The sequence below is a fragment of the Phyllostomus discolor genome, chromosome 7 (assembly GCF_004126475.2).
Source record: "Phyllostomus discolor isolate MPI-MPIP mPhyDis1 chromosome 7, mPhyDis1.pri.v3, whole genome shotgun sequence".
Taxonomy (NCBI): Eukaryota; Metazoa; Chordata; class Mammalia; order Chiroptera; family Phyllostomidae; genus Phyllostomus; species Phyllostomus discolor.
Window position 1 is genome coordinate 126454136 of NC_040909.2, and position 25351 is coordinate 126479486.

The 25351-nt window shown below is 44.4% G+C and overlaps 1 protein-coding gene, 1 long non-coding RNA gene and 1 pseudogene across 2 annotated transcripts in view; 1 reads left to right on the plus strand and 2 right to left on the minus strand.

Annotated features, from left to right (window-relative positions):
* Positions 1 to 766: 766 nt before the first annotated feature.
* On the minus strand, positions 767 to 1194 carry LOC114514425 (annotated as a pseudogene).
* Positions 1195 to 1539: 345 nt separating this feature from the next.
* On the plus strand, positions 1540 to 2968 carry LOC118501780. The gene is made up of 2 exons (XR_004904434.1): positions 1540 to 2638; positions 2841 to 2968. It is a non-coding gene; the product is annotated as an uncharacterized LOC118501780 (long non-coding RNA).
* Positions 2969 to 3947: 979 nt separating this feature from the next.
* SNTB1 (syntrophin beta 1) overlaps positions 3948 to 25351 on the minus strand; it is a 198263-nt gene continuing 176859 nt past the window's right edge. Inside the window, exons 5-7 of the mRNA XM_028534020.2 lie at positions 13889 to 14085; positions 8586 to 8776; positions 3948 to 5701 (exon numbers count right to left, since the gene is read on the minus strand). Coding sequence (XP_028389821.1) covers positions 5609 to 5701; positions 8586 to 8776; positions 13889 to 14085 — 481 coding nt within the window. The 3' untranslated portion in view covers positions 3948 to 5608. The remainder of the gene's footprint in view (positions 5702 to 8585; positions 8777 to 13888; positions 14086 to 25351) is intronic.

Here is a 25351-nt window from a genome sequence, read left to right on the forward strand (position 1 = left end):
CAGCATGAATGAGGCACATGTGAAAGTAGTCAGATGTCTCGTATTGGTGACTCAAGCACCATCTTCACACTTGCCACCTGTGACTTGCGTTTATAAAACGATTTATAAAATGCTCTGAGCAAAACAAAAATACGGTCTTCCTGCCATATCCATGGTAGTTGCCTATCTGGAAAATTCAGAATATATTGAATCAGACAAAAAATGTTATATCAATTGTGGCCAAGGTCTAGGCTCAGGTAATTGTGGTTTTGACCTGTGTGAGGCACTCAGAGGACACGAACCTGTGTGAGGAATGGCTCCCTCGCATGTGGGGATTGTACCGCAGGCGGTTCACCAACTCCGGCTCTTGTTCAGTCCGTCCGGAGAGAGTGTCCCTCCCCGCCAGGCACTGCGACGACAAAACACCGGCGCAGATTTCCAAAAACCCCACAGTGCCACTCTTCTTGAGAACCACTTTTTAAAGAACAAATAAAATATGTATGTATAGTACATATCTGCATTTTTCAGAACTTGCATTTACAAATTCCGCCCACATTAGCACTTACAGGTGGGCCATTAATGTAACAGTTGTGCACTATTCTGACACGTGAGTGGGCCAGGATTTCCTTAGTTCTGGATGGTCACAGCGACCTTTCCAGCCTCTCATTACACACAGTGCTGCAGAGATGACCCTTATGCATTAGCATTTGTGTCCTCGTACAATTTGTGTCTCTAGCATAAATTCCTGTAAGACGGAAGGCATGTGTATTTTTATCTTATAGTTTACTTTTTTGGCAGTTTTATCACTTTATTTGACAATCAGCAGTTACTTTTCATCCACATTAACTATCTAGATTTTTGAAAGTGATGACAGGGATGTAGGTGACCAATGTATAGAGCTCATTTGGTGAATCCCCACCCTCATTACGTTTTCCGGACAGCTGCACCGGACACAGCGTGGGACTTCCCTCACTCCCGTGGCCCAGGCGGCTTCGTGGAGCCTGGTGTCCTCGCGCACATCTGGAGTTCCACCTCCTTCACGGCAGACTGCCGCATCTCTTTAAGTGCCCGAGGGGCATGCTTCTTGAAGCCCCCTCCACGGGTGCACTCAGGGATGTCGGTGGTGTCTTCTCTGGTCACTACCTGTTGGACGGCAGAACGGCCCTTCTTCTCGCCACCCTTCTTTGCGGGAGCCATTATGCAGGGCCCAGGTTGGAAAGAGAGAGCATGAGTGGGGGATTGTGGGAGAGGGAAAACTGGTGCATGCCTTTTTAAAAGTTGTGTATGTGTTGGCAAATTGCTATCCAAATAATTGCTAAATATGTCTAAAGGGTGGATATAATTGCTTGTTTTCCCATGACTTCCCACCGCTTGGTGTTATGGAAGGTTTTAATCTTGGCCAATTGCTATTTTAAAGATGAAAATGAGGAATAATAAATGTCCTATTTAAAACCATTTTCAGATCATATTATGTTACCTAGCAGTCCTCAGCCTTAAATTGTCTTTTTATATAAGACACTCGTGTGGGGACAACTAGACTTGCAGTGTTTTCTAGGGTAGAACAAGGTGATGAATGAAAAAGTTAGGCAGACATAAGTTCTGGCTCTAAAAATGAACTGTGGAGCAACTGCAGCTGCCGCAGCAACAGGGCAGCCTGCCTTGGAGACAGGGAGCTCCCTCCCGTAGCTGGAAATTTTTCTATTTCCAGTGGAATGAACAACGGCAAGGTACGTTGAGGAAGACATTTCTGAGTTTAGTGGCGTATTATATATACAAGGTCAACATTTTTGAAAGCGTTGTACCTGGACCACAGCGTATATGTGATAACTTTAGGTGGTACAATCTCTAAAATTTTTAATTGGTTTATATTTATTTTTACATGTATCTGGTGTGTTGCTCTATAACTAGCAACTCTTATACTCTTAAGATACAAAGGTAGTATTGCTAAAATTACAAATAAACTTTGGGCAATGGTGTGCTTGATGACTTCTAAAGTCTCCTCAAAACCGAGACTCTATATACAGTTCTAGATGTAATCTCAATATTACTAAATTTTCATTTATTACAAGCAATTTAAACACAAGCTAAGTTCAGGTATCATAGAATTTGAGTAGTTGGAGCTTGGTAGAATCCCGTGAAAACTCAGCTAAAAATGAGACCCCCAAGCCCCAGATGAAGATGCAGCCTGAAACTATATACAACTAGAAAAAGTTACCAGGGGCACCCCCTCTCCCCACGATCCCCTTTAACGGCCGGCAGTCTGCAGGAGGAGCACAGCAGGCTGTGTTTGCATGCGCCCCTGTCCTTCTGTGGCCATCACGAATCCACCAGCCAGTCCTCCGTACTCAGAGGTGAATATTTATTTAACTCATATATGAATTTTACATGATATCCATGGTGCTATAAACATAGGCACATTTTTTTTTAACTCAAGGTACATTCCAAAATGACTCCCTCACCCTACCCCCTCCAATCCCTTAAGACAGAACATCTAGTATTTGTAAAACAAAGGCCTGAGAGGCCCTGGCACGTGGATTTTAGGGGCTGGCTTCCGACTTCAGCCCAGAGAGGCCAACAAGCTTAAACAAAGGAGCATGCATCTTTCAGCCTTTTCATTCCATCAGCTGATAGAATTAATTAAATGCCTCTGCCCGGATGGGTTTTTTTTTAAAATATTTTATTTATTTATTTTTAGAGAGGGAAGGGAGGGACAAAGAGAGAGAGAGACAGAAACATCGATGTGCGGTTGCTGGGGGCTGTGGCCTGCAACCCAGGCATGCGCCCTGACTGGGAATCAAACCTGTGACACTTTGGTTCACAGCGCGCGCTCAATCCACTGAGCTACGCCAGCCAGGGCTCAGATGGTTTTTAATAGGTGTATGTTTTTGTTCCTCCTACCCAGTTCCAGTCAGAAAACAAGTATTGGTAACTATGTTACCATTGGCCTTGTCTAAACCCCAGTGGCATGGCTTGAAGATGTGCCACCCAGTGAAGAGCTCACCTAAGCACATCACTAACAAATGGGTAGTTTCTCACTAAGTACATACAGTTAAATATCACTCTCTTCTGTCGGGTTGCCCTTAAAGGGGCAAACATTGTAGATTTAATGATTCATTGACTCACATAAGGAACAGACTGAGCATGGAGTGAACTGGGTGGAAACGAATTCCCCAAAATGACTTAGATGATTCAGGGATGACACCAGGCATGACCCAGACATAGGAGTTGGTGTCATTCACAACATTCATAACACATACCAAGACAAGATTAAGATCTACACTGTAAAGCCGTGACTTGTTGAATTCAAAATGAGAAAAAAAATCAGTGTTTGCAATTGATTCATCATAGCCGCTCTGATATGATATAGTAACTTGGAAGAAAATAAAATGATTCATATATACAATTCTCTTAGTAAAATTTTCTATTTCTTGCCAGTAACACATTTTAATTCAGAAAATGCATTAATTTTATTCAAATATATTTTTCTAAAATATAAATATTTAAATTAAGTTTGTATAAATGCAGAGAATGTAGTTTCTCTTGATCCCCACCCAGATAGTAATCAATCCAAAACTTAAGTGATGAAGAAATAATATTTGTAATTATGATCATTTTGTCTATAAATATATAATAGGATCTTTGCAACTTAATTATGAGCAATTAACTCATACTTCATGTCCTACTGAGCACCTTAGATTACATATTGTTGAATTAAACTATTGGCATTAATATATGTATTTTATTATGTTATTTACAATCACGAGTATAATTCTCTTTTGTATAACAACATTCCAGTGATTTTGAAAATATATAATGAAAGAGTGCAGCATAATTCACAAATGCATCAAAGCTTTCATTACAAGGGTCAGCCTGGGACTTCACTCTTCGGTATTTTAAAACAGGAAACAAACAAAAATCAATGTCCTAAAACTGTGTTTTCCAAAGTTGTGGTTTTGTTGTTGTTGTTGTTTTTTTTTTAACACTAGCTTCACAAGACCTGCTGTTAGAAAGTTGTTTCGCAGGTAAACGTAGGGAATGGCACGTGGACCTCCCCCCCTCGGAGAATCACAAGGTACATTCAAGTCTCCAAGGAGGCCTGCAATTGCGAACTGGGTTTAACTTTTCCTAACTTGGTATTTAACAAACATTTTTGATTTCCAGCCTCTTATTTCCATCTGCACAAAACACCACTCAGTGCCCGTTGGGACTAGTGTTACATGATACATACTTTGGGAAACATGGATCTAAAATAAAACTTTGCAGCTCAATAAACACTTACGTCTGTGTGAGCAAAATCACATTCCTTTAGCACAGTTTCCACTTTGTAAAGCTCTTTGCATAGCTATTTGCCAAAACACGATTCTGAAAAAACACATAAGTCTAACCCCGAATATTTGTCTATTGTAAACTGGACGGGAAAAGAAGGGTTACAAATGCTTATGAAATTCTAGAGCTAATGTTCAAGGTTTGTGGAAAGTGACTCCTAAATCAAATAGTAGGTGTATTTTTAATGAATTTGTTTTGAAAGATAAAAGCATTAAATCACTAATATGCTATGTGGTGTCTGAAAATATTCTTGTAGAAAAATATCAGGTCACTATATTCTTTCCCTGGAATTCTGAAAGACTGTGGATGCTGTCAGTAGATTTGATTATAATGCTGGGTCTATATCTAAAACCCAGTATCACCCACGATTACATGACGCTGCTCTATTACTGGTTCGAAAACGCATGCATGCAAGCACAGGCAGTAACAAGGGTCAATAAATTGCTCGGTGCTTCCACTGAAAACCAGAAAATGGGGATAATTAGTTAACCCCACACGAGTTGTGTGCATATATCAAATGACAGTCTTTTTAAAAAAATACCCATACTTTGCTTTCTATAAATAAAGCTCTCAGTCTTGCCTCCCCCATAGCAGACCTTGGTGTGAGCACAGCCCAGAGCTAAGCATCCTTCAGGCACACCACTCTGCGGCGAGGCTTTGCGATGGAGGCAGTCTACTTTGGCTCCGATTCCACCAGCTTATAGCTCAGATCAGTATCCGAGGCTTTCTTTAATTCCTGCTCAGCATATGCTAATGAGACTACTTCAGAGTCTTTCTACATCACTGAAAGATAATTCCTTAAAAAAAAATAGCTGTTTCATACTTAAATAAAAGGTGGGGGTGTCTGTTTAAAGTACTTTTCTCTCCTTACCAGGGAAAGTCAACCCAGAAGTAGGAAATAAATCGCAATAACAAGGGGTCGTTACTGGGGAGGAGAGAGGTGAAAGTGTCCATTTCTCATCTTGCTATTCAGCCCTTACTTCCCCGGGTGAACCAGGTGTCTAGGAACTGGTACGATTGAGATCTGCACATGCTGCTCTACTGTTCGAGTCTTTGATTGTCAAAAGCTATGCTGGGTATTTCCAGTCGCCCTCTCCCGTTTACCCATTTAGTTTTACTCTGATGTTCCCGGTGGTGCTTTCTCCCAGGCCGCCCCCTTGTCGTTGGTGAAACCGGCAGGAGGCATCTGGGACAGTTACACAGGACTCTTGGGATGGACAGTGGACTGTGGCATGCGACATCTGATGGCACACTTCCCGGGGGCATCGCAGCCCTCCTCTTAAAGGGCAGGTCACCCCTGTGTTCAGGCCACCAAGCCCAGTCTTGTGATTTTAGCCGACAGGAAGGAATGGATGATGAAAACAATTGGCTTGGGGCAGGAATGGAGGTCCAGAGGCTGAAATTTGGAAAGAAGAGAGCGTGAGGGGTTTTTCAAGTTAATGCTTGGTACGTAGTACGGAATAGCGATTTACACATCAAACGGGCCTGTGCCCTTCCTGCTTTTGAGGGTTAACTGGGGCAATTAATGTTTTTAAATCCTTCCCCTTCAAGGAGATTAAAACACAACCCTTTGAATATCTTCCTTACCTCTCATATATCTTTTTTCCTGAAATTGGTTCTGTAAGAACATACCAGTTGCCCTTGTTGACCATCTATTTATTCTTGTGATAAATAATATAGTGATACACATGATAGTGACATTATTGACGTTGGATTCGGTGCAGCATGAAGGAAGCAGCACCGAATTCCACATCTGAAGATTGGGTTTGAGTCCTGGCTCTAGCCCTTTTCAATGTAGAATCTTGGATGACGCACTTACAGTTTTCCGTGGTGCTCCCTAACTCACAGGGTGATTAGAGTGTTCAGCGGGGTACTGTATGTGAAAATTCTTTATCTGCTGCAAACACAGAGCCCATGCTGCTAAGTAACTGTGGGCTTACTGGCCTCCACCCTGTCCTCTTGCGTTGTTGTAGGCAAGTGCATTACATGTCTGCTAAGGCCCCTTCTAAAGTCTCCCCCTCCTCCTCGTGTTCCTACAGAGCCGACACAGGGTCAGGGCATAAGGGTCAGGTTGAATTTTTATCACCCAGCCCAATTCAGGAGAACTGAGGGGGTTGTCCCCAGTTCTCATCTCGTGATGGCATCTCTGGAAAGGAATAACCTGACCATGTATCTACAAAAGTTAAGGTTTTACATATTATGAAACAGGCGCTGTGCTATATTTTCTATATGCTATCTTATTTCACTTTTGCAGAATCCCTATGAGGTGCCTCTGGTTATTATCTCTGTGATTCCCACGGGAAACTAAGAGTTGGTGTAGCTACAAAACTTCCTGAGATTCAGAGATGTTCGAGCTCTGAGAAACCGTCTCAGATGCCAGAGTCTGAGCTTAAAACCACAGCGTCCTAGTTCACCAACACCAGATGCAACTTTTGGAAGTCACCTTAAAGATGACCTACTTCAGTCCCTGTGTTTTATGGATGGGGAGACTGAGATGCAAAGAAATAAAAGGCTTTGCCCAAGACAGTCGGTGATCCGTTCCAGACTTAGAGAAGACCAGTCTCCTGACCCCCGGTGTATTGCATTTCCCACAATGCTCTGCTCCCTCCCGCCACACTGGAAAGGCCTGCTGCCTGCCCCCTGGGGTGGCTTCACCAGAGGCTTTGCAGGGAGCTATCTGTGCACTTGAGCTTATCAGCAAAAAAAAAAAAAAAATCAGTCCTTCCTAAGTCTTCCAAGTCAGCTCATAATTACAGGCAAAAAGGCTGACATTTAGACAGACATAAATGATTTTCCTCACAGGCAGTAACAGCCTTGAAGTTTCCAGTCAAGGGTAAAGCAGGAGACTGGCTCTTGTTCTTTTCAACTTTTCTAGGGGAAAGTACACAGCTGGGTGATTGGCAGAACCGCAACCGAACTAGAAGCATCCTCAGTGAAATGGACTTTCAGATCACTTATTTATTTCCGATCTGCGGCCTCAGGCTGAATTTACTGAGTGGAACGTACAAATAAATGATAACCCAAAAATCCAGGAAAATGCAGCAGGTCCATTGTCAAAGCCAGAAAAACAATTGGCTAGAGAATGTCCTCTGAAAGTGAGCTCAGATCAACTGTCAGCCACAGGGTGTCAACTCTGTCGTGGCTGCCTGTGGCTTCCACAGAAAAAACGTCTGGGACCGTGTCGTGGGGGTAGGATGGCATGTTCTAGAACGGCGGTGCTGAGGCTCTGGGAGTAAAGGCCCTTCTGCTTTTTTAAGTGTGGTCCTGGCCCTTTCTTTCCGTCAGCCCCTGCAAGGTACCTCTGAGTGGTTTTCAGAGAATTACCCGTGAAATAACTGGGGAGAGATGGGGGTGGGGAAGGATCGGTTGTGGAAGGCCAGTAGCCGGATTGAAATGAGTAGGTCTTCAAAACTGAGATTTCTCCCTGTGTTTTATAGGTCCCCCATCCCTGTTACCACGTGGAAGTCAGTAAATATTTGTTGACTAAGCCGGTGACTAGGCAGGACCTAAACGGAGACCAGTGCTTACAAAATCCCGGTCCTCTTTGACGTCGTGCATTCCACCGTTTAATGAGACGCCCTGCCTTCCTGAGAAGGGACAGTGCAGTTCTCACCCTTCCGTGGGACTGCACTAATGTGCTTTTCCATCGTGGTGTGCGGTGAGGATCACAGGAAATCGTGAATTTAAACACAGCAGCCATTTGCATTGATAGGAAACGTATGTTACCTTTGCTGGCAAATTTGCTAATTTTGTTGGACACCGGACATTATCTCCAACTTCTGGCCCTTTGCCTGGCCCTCTCTCCACTGCCGCTTGGACTCTGCCCGCGTCCAGCACCTCTCACCTCCACGCTGCCTGCTCCCGTGAGACCTCCCCGATGGCCCGGACTGCAGGGTTCACATCCCTGCATGCATCCGGACACCTAGCACACCGCCAGGCTGAGATCACATGCTCGATGCTTTCAAAAGATGAATGTGCGTTAAAGCTGGCAGCACACTATTTGAGAATAATTTAATGCTGACTTTGTAAAGGATTCTTTCTTCGGATTCAAATAGGCATGAAGTGTTCTAGTGGAAAATAAGACTCACCTGAGGGACTGTGGAAGAACTAGATTGAGTCACTGTTTTTCAAGCATCGGATAAGACATGAACCCACAAGTACTTTGTGAACAGTCCAATGCTAAATAAACACAAGGGGCAGCGTTATGCCTGGGGGCCATTGTAGGCACGTTGCACAGTGAGACACAGGAAATCGCACTTTGTAAAGAAATGCGCACTTACGATCTCTCCATCTTTGCCTCCAAAATCTAAATACAGCATCCTGATCCCATCATCTGAAGACATTTTCAACTTTTCGTACGGAGCCTGAATGATGGTCTTGGGAAAGGCACCCTCCTGTGGTTCGGTGGTAACAGAAAACCCGTTGTCATAATGTATGGTCAAGCGGCACTCCTGGTTTTTGTAGGTGCAAGCTGCGGGGAGAGGGGGGAGAGGAGCGGTGAGAGGCAGTCCACGTCCTGGGCACTCGGTCTCCTCAGTCCCAGGAGCCAGCCACGAGTTGCTGAAGTCAAAAATGAGCAATTATTTGTGAAAATATCCTCCTTGGATTGATTTTTATCTTGTAATTTGACTCACTCCGTGCAACTAAAGGAAATAAACGGAGAGAAATTCCATTCACTGGGACTCACTGCATTTTATCTGGCCTCCAGCTCTGGTCCGGCCATCTGACAACATGCAGGTAGGGAGGTGTGTCTGTCTCAGGCTGGGAAAAACTGAGGTCTGATTTAGAGTAAGCCGCCTCTGAGTCATCATTGTCATCGTCATCATCATCATCTCTCTCTCTCTCTCTCTCTCTCTCTCTCTCTCTCTCACACACACACACACACACACACACACACACACACGGTTTCGGTCAGTCGGTGTTGTGTCTCCTGCCTGGTGAGAGAGCAAGCATCCCTATCACATCACCAAAAGTAACACATGTGACACACCTAGGAAGTCAGGGGTGAGTCATTCAAAACCGACTTAATTTTTAGTTTTAAGAAAGCGGAACAAAGCTCATTTTATAAACATAAAGGGGTGCTTTTTAAATTCTCCTGATGACCCAAGGACCATGAGTCCTGGAAAATCCGCCACAGCAGACAGATGTCCAAAGTAGCACGGTCCGGGAAGAGAGCTGTGTCCTCCCTCTGCCTGATGTGGTGTCCAGGAGCCTCAGGTGCTGTCTGCATGGAGCCTTCTGATCCAAAGGGACAAAACTGGAACCTTTCGGTCTGGTCAGGTGCCAGCTCTCACGGGTGCTGCTGCACTCATTGTGTTTAGAGAAAGAGATGCACTATGGGCGTCTGAGCCGGATGAAGGGACTGCTACCGGGATCTGAGGTCCCATTTAGGAAGACGTGAATATTTACAACCCTTGGCCAAAGAGTTCTGATGAGGGTTAACAGTGCTTCTTGGATTTTTGGTCTTAGGCCTCACAAAACACCACATTTAATAGATCCTGGCAAACAAATCAGCCCAGGCCCCCCTGAGCATGAGAAAGTTCTTTAGGGACAGACAGACACAGGACATTTTATTTGCTGGGGATGGGGTTTGGGAAGAGGAGAGGAAGGGCATTATTGATCGCTCTACACCATCATTAGCTCTGCTAAGCCTTATAAACTGAGCTCAATTTCGCTTTACCACACACTTCTGTACCAGAACCTCAGCTGAATATTAACAGGTAAGAAAAGCAAAGATGAGAGAGGGGTGGTTTAGATTTCAAAATTCATGTTCTTTCCCCTCTGTGCCACATTTCTTCTCACGCTCCGGTGCTCAGGATGTGGAGGGGTGGGGAGCGGGACCCTGGCTTTGCCGAGGAACAACGGTGCGGTGGGGGAGGCCTCCGGGGTGTGGCAGAGGGGACAGCGTCTGCACGTGCTCGCAGAATGAGGTGGCTTCTAATCGAAGGGCCAGTGAAAACATGCACCCCTTCTTCTGACTGCAGGCAACGTTCCGCTTGCAACTAAAGGCTGACATTTCCGAAGGTGCCTTCTCTCCCAGGTCTTTGAGTCCTTCTGGGCGGAGCCCTCGGTACATCTCGTCATCCTTTGTAAAGGGCCCAGACCTCTGCCCGCCCTCCTGGCCAAGGACGACCGAGGACAGCAGCAGAGGTGTAACTACGGCTTCCCATCCTGGACCCTCGTTCTTGACAATGTTCACCTCACCAGCCTGCAGAATATACGGGTGAATGGGTTCTGACTTTGGGTTTCTTTTTTTCCCTTCTTCTATGTTTGAACTTGAAAGCTTTGCCATTAGATAGTCTGAATTAACTGGCCGGGATTATTTTTAACTCTAGTTGACTTCAAATGGTATTCGTGGCCTTTCTATAAAGGAACTGGTTATCTGAAGAGGTCCTCAGCCTACAGGGGACAGATGGAACGCATTATCACGTTAATGGAGGCTCCGATGAAAGCCGAAGCCCCCTCCCCCAACTCTGCAGGCATCTTTCCCTTGGTAACTGGGTGGCGCCTTGGGTCATGCCCATCCTTTCTTTTCTCCCAGCACCCAGCCAGCGCAGTCCTCCGATTCTTGGGCCGGTCTTATCAACAGCCTCATTGTTTTCCTGTTGAAACAGAGGTCAGTTTATGGAGAGAAAAGGATTTTACAAAATTTGTGGAATGTAAGCTAAAGCAGATCCCTTTGGCAATCTTCATTCTTTCCTAAGAACTCTCCTGCAGTTGTCGCAAGGAGTCTGATCTCCTGGTATCACACACAAACCTTCCCTCAGTTTCGTTTTCAGCTGGCTCGGGCCTTTTCCAATGGTCGGGTTTGAACACTCCAGTGTTTCTTGCCGTACAGGATAGGCACATAAAATTCAAGATTCAGCGACGACCCAAAAAGTTTTTCAATGATGTTGGAGAATATTTGGGGACACTTACCCACTTCAGGATAATTTCAAAAAGATCGATTACCTTGAAGAGGCAGCAAAAATTGTACAACATAACTGGGTTTTCATATATGTGTGTGATAGAGGAAATGTGGAGAAACCCTGCCACACGTCGGTGTGTGTCCCATCTTTCAGCGCGCTCCTGCGTGCCAGGGGAAGCTGCTCCCTAGCACGGCGCCGCGCAGAGGCCGCTGGGGCAGCGGCAGCAGCTCTGCCTGGTGTCTTACTAGATGCCAATGCTCAGGCCCCGCCCAGAGCTGTGGAACCAGATTCTCTGGGGGCGGCAGTCAGCAATCTGAGGCTTTTGAGAGTAAAACTTCAAAACTTCGTTTTTGTTGTTGTCAGCGCAGCTGAAGTTCAGAAACACTGTACCTGTGATGCCACCTGGGAAATCCTCCACTAGAGCAGAGCCACAGCACAGGGCTTTCCACCGCGACGGACTGGAGGTCTGCATTGTCCGCTAGGGCAGCCCTGCTGCCATAAGTGGTGGTTAGGCGCATGACACGTGTCAGGTGTGACTGAGGAACTTGGCTATTGATGGACTGAAATTTAAATAGCCACATAGGACCAGAAGCTAGCGTATTGCACAGAAATAGTTACAAGAAAAACCACTAATAATACTTAGTGAGCACTTACTATGTGCCAAGTACTAGGTGCTTTATATGGATTATTTCTCTCAATTCTTGATGACACCCTGTAAGGTAGATACTATTATTTCCTCCTTTTTATGGATGAAAAAGCTAAGAGGTTTCAGTAAGAGACTGAGAAAGAAACAGAGCTGGAATTTGAATGCAGGTGTATCTGACTGTAAAGCCCACACTTGTCATTATTATCTTGTCCTGCTTCCTCAAGGACAGAAAAAAATGAAAGAAGTGGCAGGGAAACATGATCGAACAGGGTGAACTGAGAATGTTGTCAGAAGCAACCCTAAGGCTCTCGAAGTTGGGTTATCTGGACGACTGTTGCTGAGGATGCTACATACCATGCCATGCAATGTCCTCCTTATGAGTGACCATGGGAAACCGGGGAGCAGTTGGCCTTAGATCTCTTAGATCTTAGAGCTCAGAACCAGGTACAATGGTACATAGACAGTGTTAACCGTGTATTGTGCTGGCGGATAAGCATACTGGGTTAGATATGGAATCCATCTTAGCAAATATACAAGGTTTTACAGACTGCATTGTGTTTGTTTCTATCTGTCTATCTATCTATCTATCTATCTATCTATCTATCTATCTATCTAATCTATCTATCTCCATCAGCTATGTATCCTCTACCTACCTACCTACCTACCTACCTACCCATGTGAGTTGGAGGGTGGCATGAAAATGACTGATCACAGCAGCCTGAACAGCATTGTTTTTGGAAAACTGGCAGCACAGTGAGAAGTTCCACGTCTCTGCAGACAGTGCAGTGAATGAAGAATGGACTTTAGAGAGGCACAACACAGAGTCAAGGTCAGTTCTGTTGTTTATTCATTGTGGGGTCTTCGGCAAGTTACTTAAGAATGTGCTTCTCAATTTGTGAAGTTACATTGACAAGGGGATCGTGAGGATTATTAGATAGGAGGAGGCAATGTATCGCGATGCGCACATTCACACACACACACACACACACACACCCACCCCTGGATGGTGCTACAACAGCTCTATGCTGATATTTCTATCCTGAATTATTTCATTTTTAAAACATTGGCCTTAACCCAATTAGTTGATCTCAGGCCCCCAAAAGGGGTGCTTCTCACAGTGTGAGAAACACCAAGGGACATGACAGAAAATGCTTGGCCTATGCAAGTAATCCACAGTATGGCAGAGAGGGGGTCTTTTCCTACACACATGTCCCATTTGTAACCCGCCCTTTCTTAGCACGCCACAAGAATGCGGACTGCACTCACCCGCGTGCTCCCTCCGTCCTGCCCGCCTCTCCTTTCATCCCAGGGGCAGGGCCGACGGCTGACTCTCCCCGAGCGTAAACCCTCTGCTCCGCTTGCCCGCACCTAGTGCCGGCTCTTTTTCAGAGCCTGGTTGTCCAGTTTTCTGATCATTTCTTTGAACTTCCTAATATATTTGCAATGGCTTTATTCTGTGATAAAGCACTTCTCAGAATCGATTTCTGTTGTTTATAGAACCTTGCTAGTTTATGCCTCCAGTAAGCCACTTGGGATTATAGGCAGGAGTGTCACATCTCACTTGCCAAGTCACTGTTTTCTTTTCTTTTTAAAGATTGTGTTTATTTATTTAGGAAGGGAAGGAGAAAGAGAGGGAAATATCAATGGGTGAGAGAAACATCGATTGGTTGCCTCTCACATGCGCCTCAACCAGGGACCTGGCCTGCAACCCAGGTGTGTGCCCTGCCCAGGAATTGAACCAGCAACCTTATGCTTTGTGGGCTGATGCTTAATCCACTGAGCCATGCTGGTCAGAGCTCTCTAAATTTTCTTGAATCAAGATGGGATTAGGCTTTCCACAGTCTAACCCTTAGGCTCCAAGTTAGTAGAGCATAAAGTGTGCCTTAATTCAGGAAAACTTCAGTTCACCTCTGGAATTATAGGTACCCCTAAAGGCCAGTAATGGGAACTCCTTTGAGGCCAGGGTGAAGTAGAGGGTGTGTTCCTCCTGTAAGAGGGGATGTCAGGGCCTGTGGCCAGCAGTGCTCACCTGTGGTGACTTCGGCAATGAGTTCAGCTGAGCTGTGGCAACCCTGTACTATGCTCCTTGTCCAGTGGGAGAGGTCCCTGCTGATTTCAGCCCTGAAGAGATGGGTTTCAATCCCCTGTCTGGTGCCCGTCCGTGTTGCGAAGGACAGATCCACACCAGCCTGGGGCGATCCTTTCCCCGGCCCTGAATGGACCAGCCTGTTGAGAGAGAGAGAACAAACGTTGGCAACAATGTGGAGAAAAGGGAACCCTTGTGCACTATTGGTGGGATTGTAAACCGGTACAGCCGTTAGGGATGGCAGAATATAGAGGGTCCTCAAAAAATTAAAAATTAGACCTACATTATGATCCAGCAACCCTACCTCTGGGTATGGGTCCAGGAAGTACAATCAGAATCTCCAGGAAATACCTGCACTCCCTTGTTCGTTATTCACAAGAGCCAAGCTGTGGAAACAACCTAGGTGCCTGTTGGTGGATACATAGGTACAAAAAACGTGGTATGTATATATAAATGGAATGTTATTCAGTCTTTTAAAATAAGGAAGTCCTGCCATTTGCAACAACATGGATAAACCTGGAGGGCATTATGTTAAGTGAAATGAGCCAGGCAGAGAAAGACAAATGTTGTATGATCTCACATGTGGACTCTAAAAGTAAAACAAAAAAGTTGAACTCATGGAACTAAAGTGTAGAATGATGGTTCCCAGGTTCTGGGACAAATAAGGAGAATGGCCAAAGGGTACAAACTTTTTGTTATAAAAACAATAAGGATCTAATGTGTAACCTGGTGACCACACTTAACACTATTGTGTATTTAAAATTTGCTACGAGAGTGGATCTTAAATGTTCTCACCAATAATAACAACAACAATAATAATAATATGAGGTAATAAATGTGTTCATTAATTTGATTATGGTAACCATTTCACATGTATATCAAATTGTCGAGTCATTGTACACCTCTAGTGTATATTGATATAATATTATTTGTCCATTTTATTGCAATATGAAAAAAGAGAAGTCTCCTGAACCTCATTTCGAGGAGAGTCTAGGGCAGCGTGAAGGAAACGCCTGGCCACCCGGGCCCATGCACCGGCCTTTCCCAGGTGCACACCGAGTGCCATTCTTCAGGAGGGAGAAAGGTATTTGGTGATGTGTGAACAGGAGCAATGAGAAGGTTTCAAAGCTTAGGCAAGGATAAAAAAAAAAAAGAACACATTCTCAAAAGCCCGGGACAGGTTGTAAAGGGATTCAGGGTCAGGGAAAAATTCATTAAGAAAGGTTTATATGAAAAGCACTAATTTACATTGTGTTTTCGTCATTGCTCAAGAGTGTTTTCATACTCAAGGATGTTTCAGTTTTAGTTGCTTTAAGAAATCTGGTTTCCTCCTTTTTAACACCTTAAAATCTGTCCCCAGTTTGATGTATCTGGTAGACTTCATGGTAAACTGAGTAGAGATAGGGTTGCGAAGCATGGAAACCTGCCTTACGGCCCCATTCTGCCATTCGTGGAACACCCTGAGAATCCCTAGCTCCTAAGGCACCGCGGAGAGGAAACGGAACAGTCTACGCACGTATGTTTCACAGCACTGTAGCAATATTCAGTTAGCATTATTTCCACCCCTTGCCCCATCCTCAGTTTCTTATTTTAAAAGCATCCATAATTCCTGCTTCATACAATTAGAATTAGAAAATAAAATACATAAAGCACTTAATCCAGTATGTAGTGCATTTTAGGAAGCATTCAGAAAAAAGGGATTCCCTTATGCCTTGACTAGCCTAACATGCTCACTTTCTAGCTCCTAATTTCCCATTCAGGGGACGTCGCTCCGTCACAGTCCAGGGCCAGCATAAATGTAACAGAGAGGCACAAGTGAAGCAAGAAAAAGATGAACCGCCCTCACGGAGAATGTCACTTTTTGTGTGCGAATTTCCTACCAACATTTATTTTTCTCAAGAGGGACTATGAAATTGAAGACAGTATTAACAGGAAAATGCAATTTGTTAGAAAACTGGCATTTGGTAGGCCTGTGTATAAGGAGTGAAATCGCTAACAGAGTGTAACAAGGTATGAGGGCCCTGCATCGGGTTGACCAAGAGCATGCACGAGGAGTCCTTGATGGGAGACGCCATGTGTTACAGGAAGTAATGAGGAGAGAGCCTTTGGAGGGAGGACTGTTGTTATCCTTTGTGATTCGTCTCATCACCAAAACCTCATTGATTGAAAAGGAAAAAGAAAAAGTTCATTTGTTCAACTATCCACGAGCGCATTACCTAATATTTAGGTTAAGGGAAAAGCTGATTAGCTATCTGGAGAATAGCAGACATGTTGAATTATGTGTTCTTTTGAATATGCCAGTACCAGCTAATGAACTGTATAATACTATATGTAAACTGTGAGATAAAGCAAATTCTTTTTTCTGCTGCCTTGTGTTTGTGCTGGTAACAAAAGGATCCTATTCCCAGGTTAAAATCGAGTGAACTACACCAGAGAGCCACAGGACACGTGTGAGGACACACCCTCTGGGAGTCTTATACAGACCTTGAAAATTATTGTATAAACTCATACGTATCTATTGAAAAGCTCTCCACATGCAATTCAAGTATGGAAAAGAAAAGCTTGGGAACAATGCTATTAAGATGTCAAGAAATTTTATGGGTGATTTCATTTTTTCTGGTGCTTTTTTTTATTCCTACATAATTTGTCTCTAAACAATTTAAAGATTAGCTTTAAAAGGCTCTAAGACTGAGATGAGCCCAAATCTCCCACTTTAATTTTTTAGAACGCAGACTCCCACTGCAAGAATATGTGCTTTTGGACTCAGTGCGGCATTCACATTTCATCTGTTTGTTTGGTAGCGGCGTTTCAGCGTCGGGAGACGAGATGAGCTCATCTCAGTTCTTTTTGGCATTCGTTTGTCTCCGAGTTACTCTAAATTGTCCATGTCTAGCTCCCAATACCTGATGTCTCCTGGCTGTGGCTGCGGAATAGCCTTTCTCAGAATGCAGTTAACTGATCCACGTGGAATGAAACCTGCATCTGTGACCTCCTGAGTCCCTTACACAAGCCTACTGGCCGTCAGTGAATGAGACTGGAGGAAGGCTGAGAGCTCCCAGTTGAAGTTGCAGGATCCTTCTGGATTCAGGGCTGCTCGGAGGGGCCTTAGAGGAGCTTCCTGCTCTGTTCAAGTCTTTTCTCCTTCTTCCAGCTGACCACCAAGAATCAATCACTGAATCATTCATTCATTCAATTCATCAAACATTCACTAGTCACTAACTGATCTATCCCACTAATATATATGGTGCACTGTTGTGGATTGAATTATGTCCCCCTAAAATTTACGTGTTGAAGCCATAACCCCCAGTGTGACTGTATTTGGAAATAGGGCCTGTAAGAAGGTACTAAAGGTTAAGTGTGGTCATAAGGGTGAGGCCTTAACCCACAGGACTAATATCATTAAACAAAAAAGGAAGACACCAGAGAGTTCTGTCTCCCTACAGCCACAGACGGGAAAGGCCACCTGAGGACAGAGCAAGAAGGCAGTTGTGTAGAAGCCGGGAAGAAGCCAACCCTGACACACCTTGGTCTTGGACTTGTAGCCTCCAGACCTGGGGGAAAATACATTTCTGTTGTTTGAGCCACCTGCTTCCTGGCATTCTGTCATGTCAGTCTGAGCAGACTGATGAATGCATCTGCTCTCTGCAGTTTCAGGACCAGGGGTAGTGTGAGAACAGGCACAGCCCGTGCCCTGAGGAGATGCAGTTCAACAGAAGAAAAGCTCTCTCCTTCCTACTTCCCACAGCCTCTTCTCTTCAGGGCCTGCCCCAGTTCCTGGGAGCTTCTTTCCTAGAATACGGAGCCGAGTCAGAACCAGCCTGTGGAGATCGTAAAGGAAGAGGAGGAGTCAGGGTTCGGTGGATGTGTGGAGAAATATTCCTCCTCATCGGTTCAACCTGTTCATGACAAAGATCGTCCTCCAGGGGGTGAGTCTAAACCACCAGGAAAAGCAATGCCATCACAAGATTGGAGAGCAGGGGATTCTGGGATAAGGACAAAGAAGGTTCTGTAGTTATCAACATACTTGTTTTTTCATTCCCAGCAAGGCGTTGAAAATAGACTTTATTTTTTATGTTATCCCAACTAATTGCTTTCAATTGTCCACAGCAATAATTTGGGGATGCTACATAGAAATGCGGACATTCACCACTGTGCCATCTTGAGGAGACTGAAACGAGAGTTGGATATTTTATAAATCATGGAGCTGCAAATACGACACAGGGACACTGGACGAGAGAAGATCAAGATCCTTTCTCTTTCCCCTTTTTGTTCTATTGGTGAGAAGTGTGGCAGCTACTAAGAACCGAGAGAGAAAAAACATAGTGGAATAATGACGTTTGCAAATGCACTATGAACTCTTTCTCTTGAGCTGAATTCATATTGACATATCTCCAGCTCCAAGTCAATAGAATAAACTGGATATACAGTCTGGGAATCTATATTGTCTAGCGCCGGCTGGTCGGTGACATCCGAGGGATGGACGAGACCGTTCTCATCTTGAGAATCCCTGGTTTCATGGAAGCCGTCCCTAGCCTTGGCCCATCCGGGAAGAGCTGCACTTGGAGCACATGACTTGCTCCTTGAGCTCCAAGCTGAGACGGCCTAAGCAGGCAGTCAGTGGGTATCCTTGGGCACCCGCTCTGTAAGATTTGTGGCTCATGTGTCAAAGCAGACGGCCCCTGGGTGAAGAGATGTTGGGGATAACGAACTTGCCATTGACAGCGCAGCCATCTACTGGAGCTCAAGACCAAAGAAAGCATGATCTCCTCAAGGTAGGCCCCCTCCTCTGGACTCCCTCACTAGATGTTGATGACCTTTGGGGTAGGAGCCTTGTCTCATCTCTCACTGACTCAGCGGTGTCTGGCATCCTCCCTGATACGTGTTAGGTGTTCAGTGCATGCAATTCATGTTGGCGGCTAACTAGAAGGATGCAAGTTTTTCAAAACATTTCTAAAATGTGAATTCCAGTTTGCACAGGAAAGTGCAAGTACACACACACACACTTGACCTATTTTGAAATGCGCGGTCAGTGAAAGGTCTCCCAATGGACTCTTCATTTGCAAACCACATTTGGCAACACGTTGCTGTAGCCAGATTCTGGACACTAAGCACCAAGTAAATGTCGGCAGGATATTATGATGTTAAAAGTCACCATTTGGACATTTGGAAAGGTAGAGCCAAGGACAGACTCTGTCTGCCTGAGGTTTTTCCATTCTGCCAGAAGCAGCCTTTTTATATTCCTCCCAAGATTCTTCCCAAAGATCTTTCCTGATCTGAAGTCTCAGGAGGGACTCGGAAATAGCTATTATTTATCTTTCCATTATTTTACATTTTAAGCTATTTGTGTATCCTTAAAATTATGACTGTCTGTCTCTTATCTGCCTCCCGAGAGATGATCATTTTCTTACCTAGCCAGAAAAAAATACTGGCACCCTCGGACAGGCTTGCAAGCTACAATTCATACCCAGTTTCTAAGTCTTATCTGAAATTGCCTGAGAAGCCCAAGGACATGCTTCATTCCCTGGTTGCAAAATTCAGGTGCACATTCCCATGGTGGAAGCCACAGTTGGAAGCACAGCCACAAACTCCAGCAAGATTTTACATTTCCTCTTAGCTAGGAGCATGCATAAGTGAACAAATGAAAAGGACCACATAATATTAGAAAATGGAACCTGGTACAGAATATTTAGTAATAGCCATTATTATCATTAGTTCAATTAGGGCCGGATTTTTATTTGAATATTCCCTGCTGTATGCCTGGCACCTGGAACAATTTCAGGTACAAGATAGGCACTCAGTAAATATTCATTAAGTGAATGATACATAAATAGCTAGACTGCAAAGACGGCCATCTTCCAAGGAGTCTGTGATTGGTGACCACTATGAGATATTATGAATTCCGTCCCACCCTTATTCCCTCAACCACAGGGAACAATAGCCGAGGCTACATCCCAAGAACTTGGGTTTACATCACTAAATGCTAATTTCCAGATTAATTCAGTTCTGGAAAAGAAAGTGATTTTGAAAGGGAACTGGGATGACATGCTCTAGGAGATTAGCTTAACATCCATTTCCTGCTGCTTCTTCCAATCTGCTCCTTCTTTCCATTTCTTGCCACCGGTGTTTGTTTTAGCGAGTTGGTTACTTATAGGGTAAGAGTTCCTTTTTTTTTTTTTTTGGTCTGAGAGTATAAAGTGATCATTTTATCAAAAAAAAAAGAAAGTCATTAAGACTTCACATTCGTGGCTAGCATGGATACAGTGTCATTTAAAGAATCACATAAATGAAATGAATCTCTAACCCAGATACAAAGAAAGGGTGAAATGTCTTAACGCTACTTCAGATGTGCAAAGTGGGGGATTCTGTGAGGTTCAGCATGGCTGTGTGATAAGTGAAAGTGTTTGCCACTTTCACGTTCGGGTCGGATTCTTTGTCCGAGACTCGAGGAAACTTGGCAGTAGGAATACTTGTTTCTATAGGATACCCACCAAGTGTGTCTCTATCAGTACCTGCGGTGCTAGGCCGCATATTCTTTCTGGCTTTTCAGATGTGCTCCTTTGTCATTCTGGTTTAGATGAAAAGAAAAACTAAAAAACCCGTCTCACCAGGTATGCTGATGCACTAATTGAACTTTGGGTAGTCGTTAGAGAATGTTGCCTAAAATATTCCACGTGAAAACATTAATATCCTTAATTAAAACAAAAACAATTGCAGCACACAGATTCAGCCAAATTAGTAAAATTACATATTAGGTAACTGGGTTGCTAAGGATGTTACATCCTCATTTTACTTAATTGCTATAATTAGCATTTCCCAGCAGTTGCCACGATGCAAAAGAAGAAAGGAAAAACAACTGGCCTGGTGCTCTAATAGTCTCTCATCCAGTGCCCACTCCTGATGGAGCCCAACAGTCAACAGACTCCAGGCAAGAAGTGATGGGGAGAGAATCCCTAGTAAGAACCTAACTGGCGGGCAGGAGGGGCCGGCCCAGGTACCAACCACCCTCAGCCAAGAATAGCTGAACAATTGCCTCATGTCTGTCTTCTAAACTTCTTTTATTTGACTATGGTGGTGAAAGAGCTAGGCAAGCTCCCAAGTGTTTACTATTGAGTGATATTGACTATAAGACAGACCAACTTAACATAGGAGAATGAGCAGCAAAAGAGATGGAAGCCAATTTCCGACTATCTGGCGGTATTATCTGGGTGAATTTTCAGAGACAGCTGATTGTCCCCCGTATATTCTCCATGGTGTCCTGACATTTCCCAGCCACCTGCCAGCAGCAATGGCGAGGGAGGAACATGCACGCTGAGTAGGTGAAAGTGGCACTGATACACTATCATCTGCACTGACTCTTTGAAAGCGGTGTCATGAGCTCCACTTTATGAACAGGAAATCCATGGTTCTGGGTGGTTAAAGAGCAGTCCAGGATCACTGAGTGAGTGTCCAGAATTTGAGCCCAGGTCCACATGACCACAAAGTCTGTATCTTTCTATCATGCCAGGAAAAGGGGCCACACTGCAGCTTGTGAACGACAGGTAGGAAGGAAAGGGAAGTCAGACGGTATAATGAAGATTTCATGTCAGCCACGGGTTTGAGTCATCCCAGCACTTTCCTCCTCCGAGGGCAGCAAGACTCACAATCTGACTGATATTTTCACATCACGATAATACATGATCATGGGAAATTTCCCCTTTTCAGTTAATAGTCTTTTTATTATTTAGCAGACTTAGAAATCTAATTTTTATTTTTATTTATTTTTTATTGTTTATGGTATTACAATAGTCTCAGTTTTGCACCCTTTGCACCCTCCACTGTGCCCACCCCCCATTTCCCATAGTCATTCCTCCCATTGCTGTCCATGTCCATGGCTCTGTCATCTGTGTTAACTAATCCCCGTCACCTTCCTTCAAACAGTCACCTCTCCTCCCCTCTCACAGCTGTCAGTCTATTCCACGTGGCCATGCCTCTCGTTCTGTTTTGTTCATTAGTTTATTTTGTTCATTAGATTCTTCTTATAAGTGAGATCATATGGTGTTTGCCTTTCACTGGCTGGCTTATTTCACTTACCATAATAGTCTCTAATTCCATCTATGCTGTTGCAAAAAGTAGGACTTCCTTCTTTCTGTTGTGTAGTAATCCATTGTGTAAATGTACCAGTTTTTTAAATCCATTCATCTACTGATGGGCACTTAGGCTATTTCCAAATCTTGGGAATTTTCAGGTTATCTTTACATATTCCCTTAGCCTGTCTATGCTTTAATTAGTTCAACATAGATCACAATGTGTATAGAATATGGATTATGAAAAGATCTTTGAGCACTTCTTCATGTAACATAATTACAATTCAAATCAGTCCTATTTTACTGGGAAAATGAAACCATGAGTGAGTAACCTGAACAATTAGCTCTTATAGCACTTGACTTCTATCCCTTATATTTCTCCTTTTTATATATATATAAAAATTCCCCTACCATCAGCCCCTAACGTGAGCCTTTTAAAAGTTTCTTAAACAGAACATTCTTGCCCCAAGGAGGAAGCCATCCTTAGGTCACCTGCCCCCAGTGCTGTCACAAGTGGCGTTCAGAACTACCTTCATGGTGTGATTGAGGGGCTCCAGTCTCCCCATTTCCCTCTCACACTCCTCTCCACAACAAATAAGCCAACAACTCCTCCATCAGCCCAGTCCTTGTATCTCAGTGTCTTTAAGACACTACGAGTCCCTGATAAATGCAGTATTACATATAGGATCACATATGTCCAATCGCTTATCAGTCATTCACACACTAATTTCCACTATTTTTTCTAATCTTAACAATTGCTCACACTTACCAATCACTTATTATGTCTTAGTCAGATGCTAAACATTTACATCCACTGTCTCAATTGGTCTCATCAATAACTAATGGTATGAAGCAGAGGCTACTATCGCTCCCCTCATGGTGAGGCTTGAATTCAGAGAGACTGATATTTTGCCCAACATCACATTGCAAGTAGTGGTCTCAGGATTCAACTTCTGGTTTGTCTGATGCCAAAGTCCATGGATCTCCCCACTCTGCTAATTTCCATCAGCTCTGAGAGGCTCCCAAATTAGTAAGAGGGAGCACCAAGCATATGGGGACATATGCGATAAACAGGTGCATAGGCAAACCACACTTTTCAGTTTGGCAGAGCGTAGATCCTCGGGCGTGTAGATGCTTTTGTGCTGCCCTAGGGAATGCCCATGGAAAATGCCCACATTCCCTGAGAGTGTGGAGGCTTCCCAGACTTCATGTGAAAACCACAGGCAGATTGTAACATAAATGTTTGACCAATGCAATTGGCCAGACTTGCTCTGTGGAAAGCGTTCCCAAAGTTCCTGAGACTGGCCTGAGGCAGCAACTACTTGTAGCACTTAGAAACAGGTGAGTTCCTTAGGCACCAACGAGGACGCCACAGGAGTGATTTGCAACATTTTTCATCTCATGGCACACATAAGCCAATGACTAAAATTCTGTAGCACATGAAAAAAAATGTATTTTGGGCAATCTGATGTAAAAAAAGAGAATAGGTATAATTTTGATTCATTCACACTGGACAGCTATTATTGTGCTGGTCGTTGTCATTTTTCATCTGACAGGCCAACGGAAAAGAGGTCAGTGCCCCTGATTAAATAGGTATTGCATGCTTTAAAAATTCTTGCAACACACCGGCTGAAAATCGCTGCGCTACAAGTTTAGGAGAAAAGCTCAGTGTCTCTGGATCCCAAGTGGTATCGAAGGAGAGAAGTGCACATTCATCAGTTTCTCTGTCTCCGCCTCTCCAAACCTTTCTCTCCAAACCCAGGTCAGAGAACTGGGCGCAGACCAAGTCACTCCTTTTACAAGCTCTGTACTTCTGAACCTTTTGCCAACAAACTGGATGTGCAGAATTTCTGGGCTGCACCTCCTCCAGAATTCCAGAAATACTATGACCTTAATCCTCGCTCTCTGTGGGCCTATCTCACTTGCCAATTAGGACGACAGTGACAGAAAGCCAACACACTTACTCCATATGGGCAAGACTTTATTGGGTTTGGTTTTGTTTTGTTTTGTTTTTCTATGTTCAGCAACATCAAATAAGCTCTGGCTAAGCAAAAAATGTTTTCCCAAGGACTCATAAAAAGCTGAAGGATGAGAGTAGCTGAAAATACAACATGTTTGCAAACTTCCTGAGTGCGCTGCAATAAATCGCACCATCGATGCACAGAGGCACCGTCCAAGTTTGCCAGCGGGAGAGTCGACACTTGTCGATGCCCGTGCTTGCTGGTCAACTCCGGGAACCCGTGAGCACTTCTGGGGCCACTGCTGTGGAACACAATCAAATTTCCACCTTCCAGAAAAAACATAAATTAGATATGCCCGGGCCTAAAAGAATAACCGAAACAAATACACAAATCAACTATGACCCGTTGAGGGAGTAACTCAATTTTAGAAGAAACCTGTTTCTTACTGGCTGTAATCCCAGCCCGTTCCTCTTGTGCAAGGGAACAAGACTGTCTCTAACATCTGAATGGTGCTTTCCAGCACGGCTGAGGCCAAGGCCAGGGGACAGACCCGTTGGTCAGTCCTGCCAGGTGCCAGGAGTTGTGCTAAATCAGGCTGCACTCACATCATCGCTATGGATTGGATTCTGCCCATCACCGCCCTGTCAGTTCTGTGGGAAGCCTTAATGTCATGAAACTATACCTAGAGGTGATCATAGTTAAATGTGGTTATGAGGAAGAGGCCCTGCCCTGATAGGATTAGTATCCTTACAAGAAGAGACACCAGAGAGCTCTCTCTTCCCCCGAATGTGCACAGAGAAGGAGTCATGGCTACACACAGCAGGACGCCGCCACCTTCACAAACCATGATGAGAGCAGACACTGCCCCTGCTGGCACCTGGCCTTGGACTGGCAGCCTCCAGAGTCATAAGAAAATAATTGTATCTACTGCTTATGCCACCGAGTCTAGGTATTTTGTTGTGACAGCCCCAGCTGACTAATACGGTTGTCATATTTTAATTTTCCTAATCACTCTGCAGTGGATGTGATGGTTAAGTTGTCAGGAGAGCTAAGGAAATGTTCCTATGACACACTTGTGATGTTCAAAGAGCCATTAAAACGCTAGGGAATAAGAGCATGCTCATGAGAGGCTGCAGAGAACGGTGCTTGCAAAGGTGGACTTGAGTCGGAATCCCAGGCCCCTCTTCCTAGCTGTGTGACTGTGGGAGAGTTACTTTGCCCTGTAGTTCCTCCTTCTGTGTGTCTGCGAAGTGGGAATAAAACCCAAACATCATAGGGTTGTGAGGGTTAGAGGTGGGGACCCTGCAGACCACTTTTGCCCAGTGCTTGTTGGACACATGGATTCCCGACTCCCAACCTGGCCAGCGGAGCCAGAGTCTCCA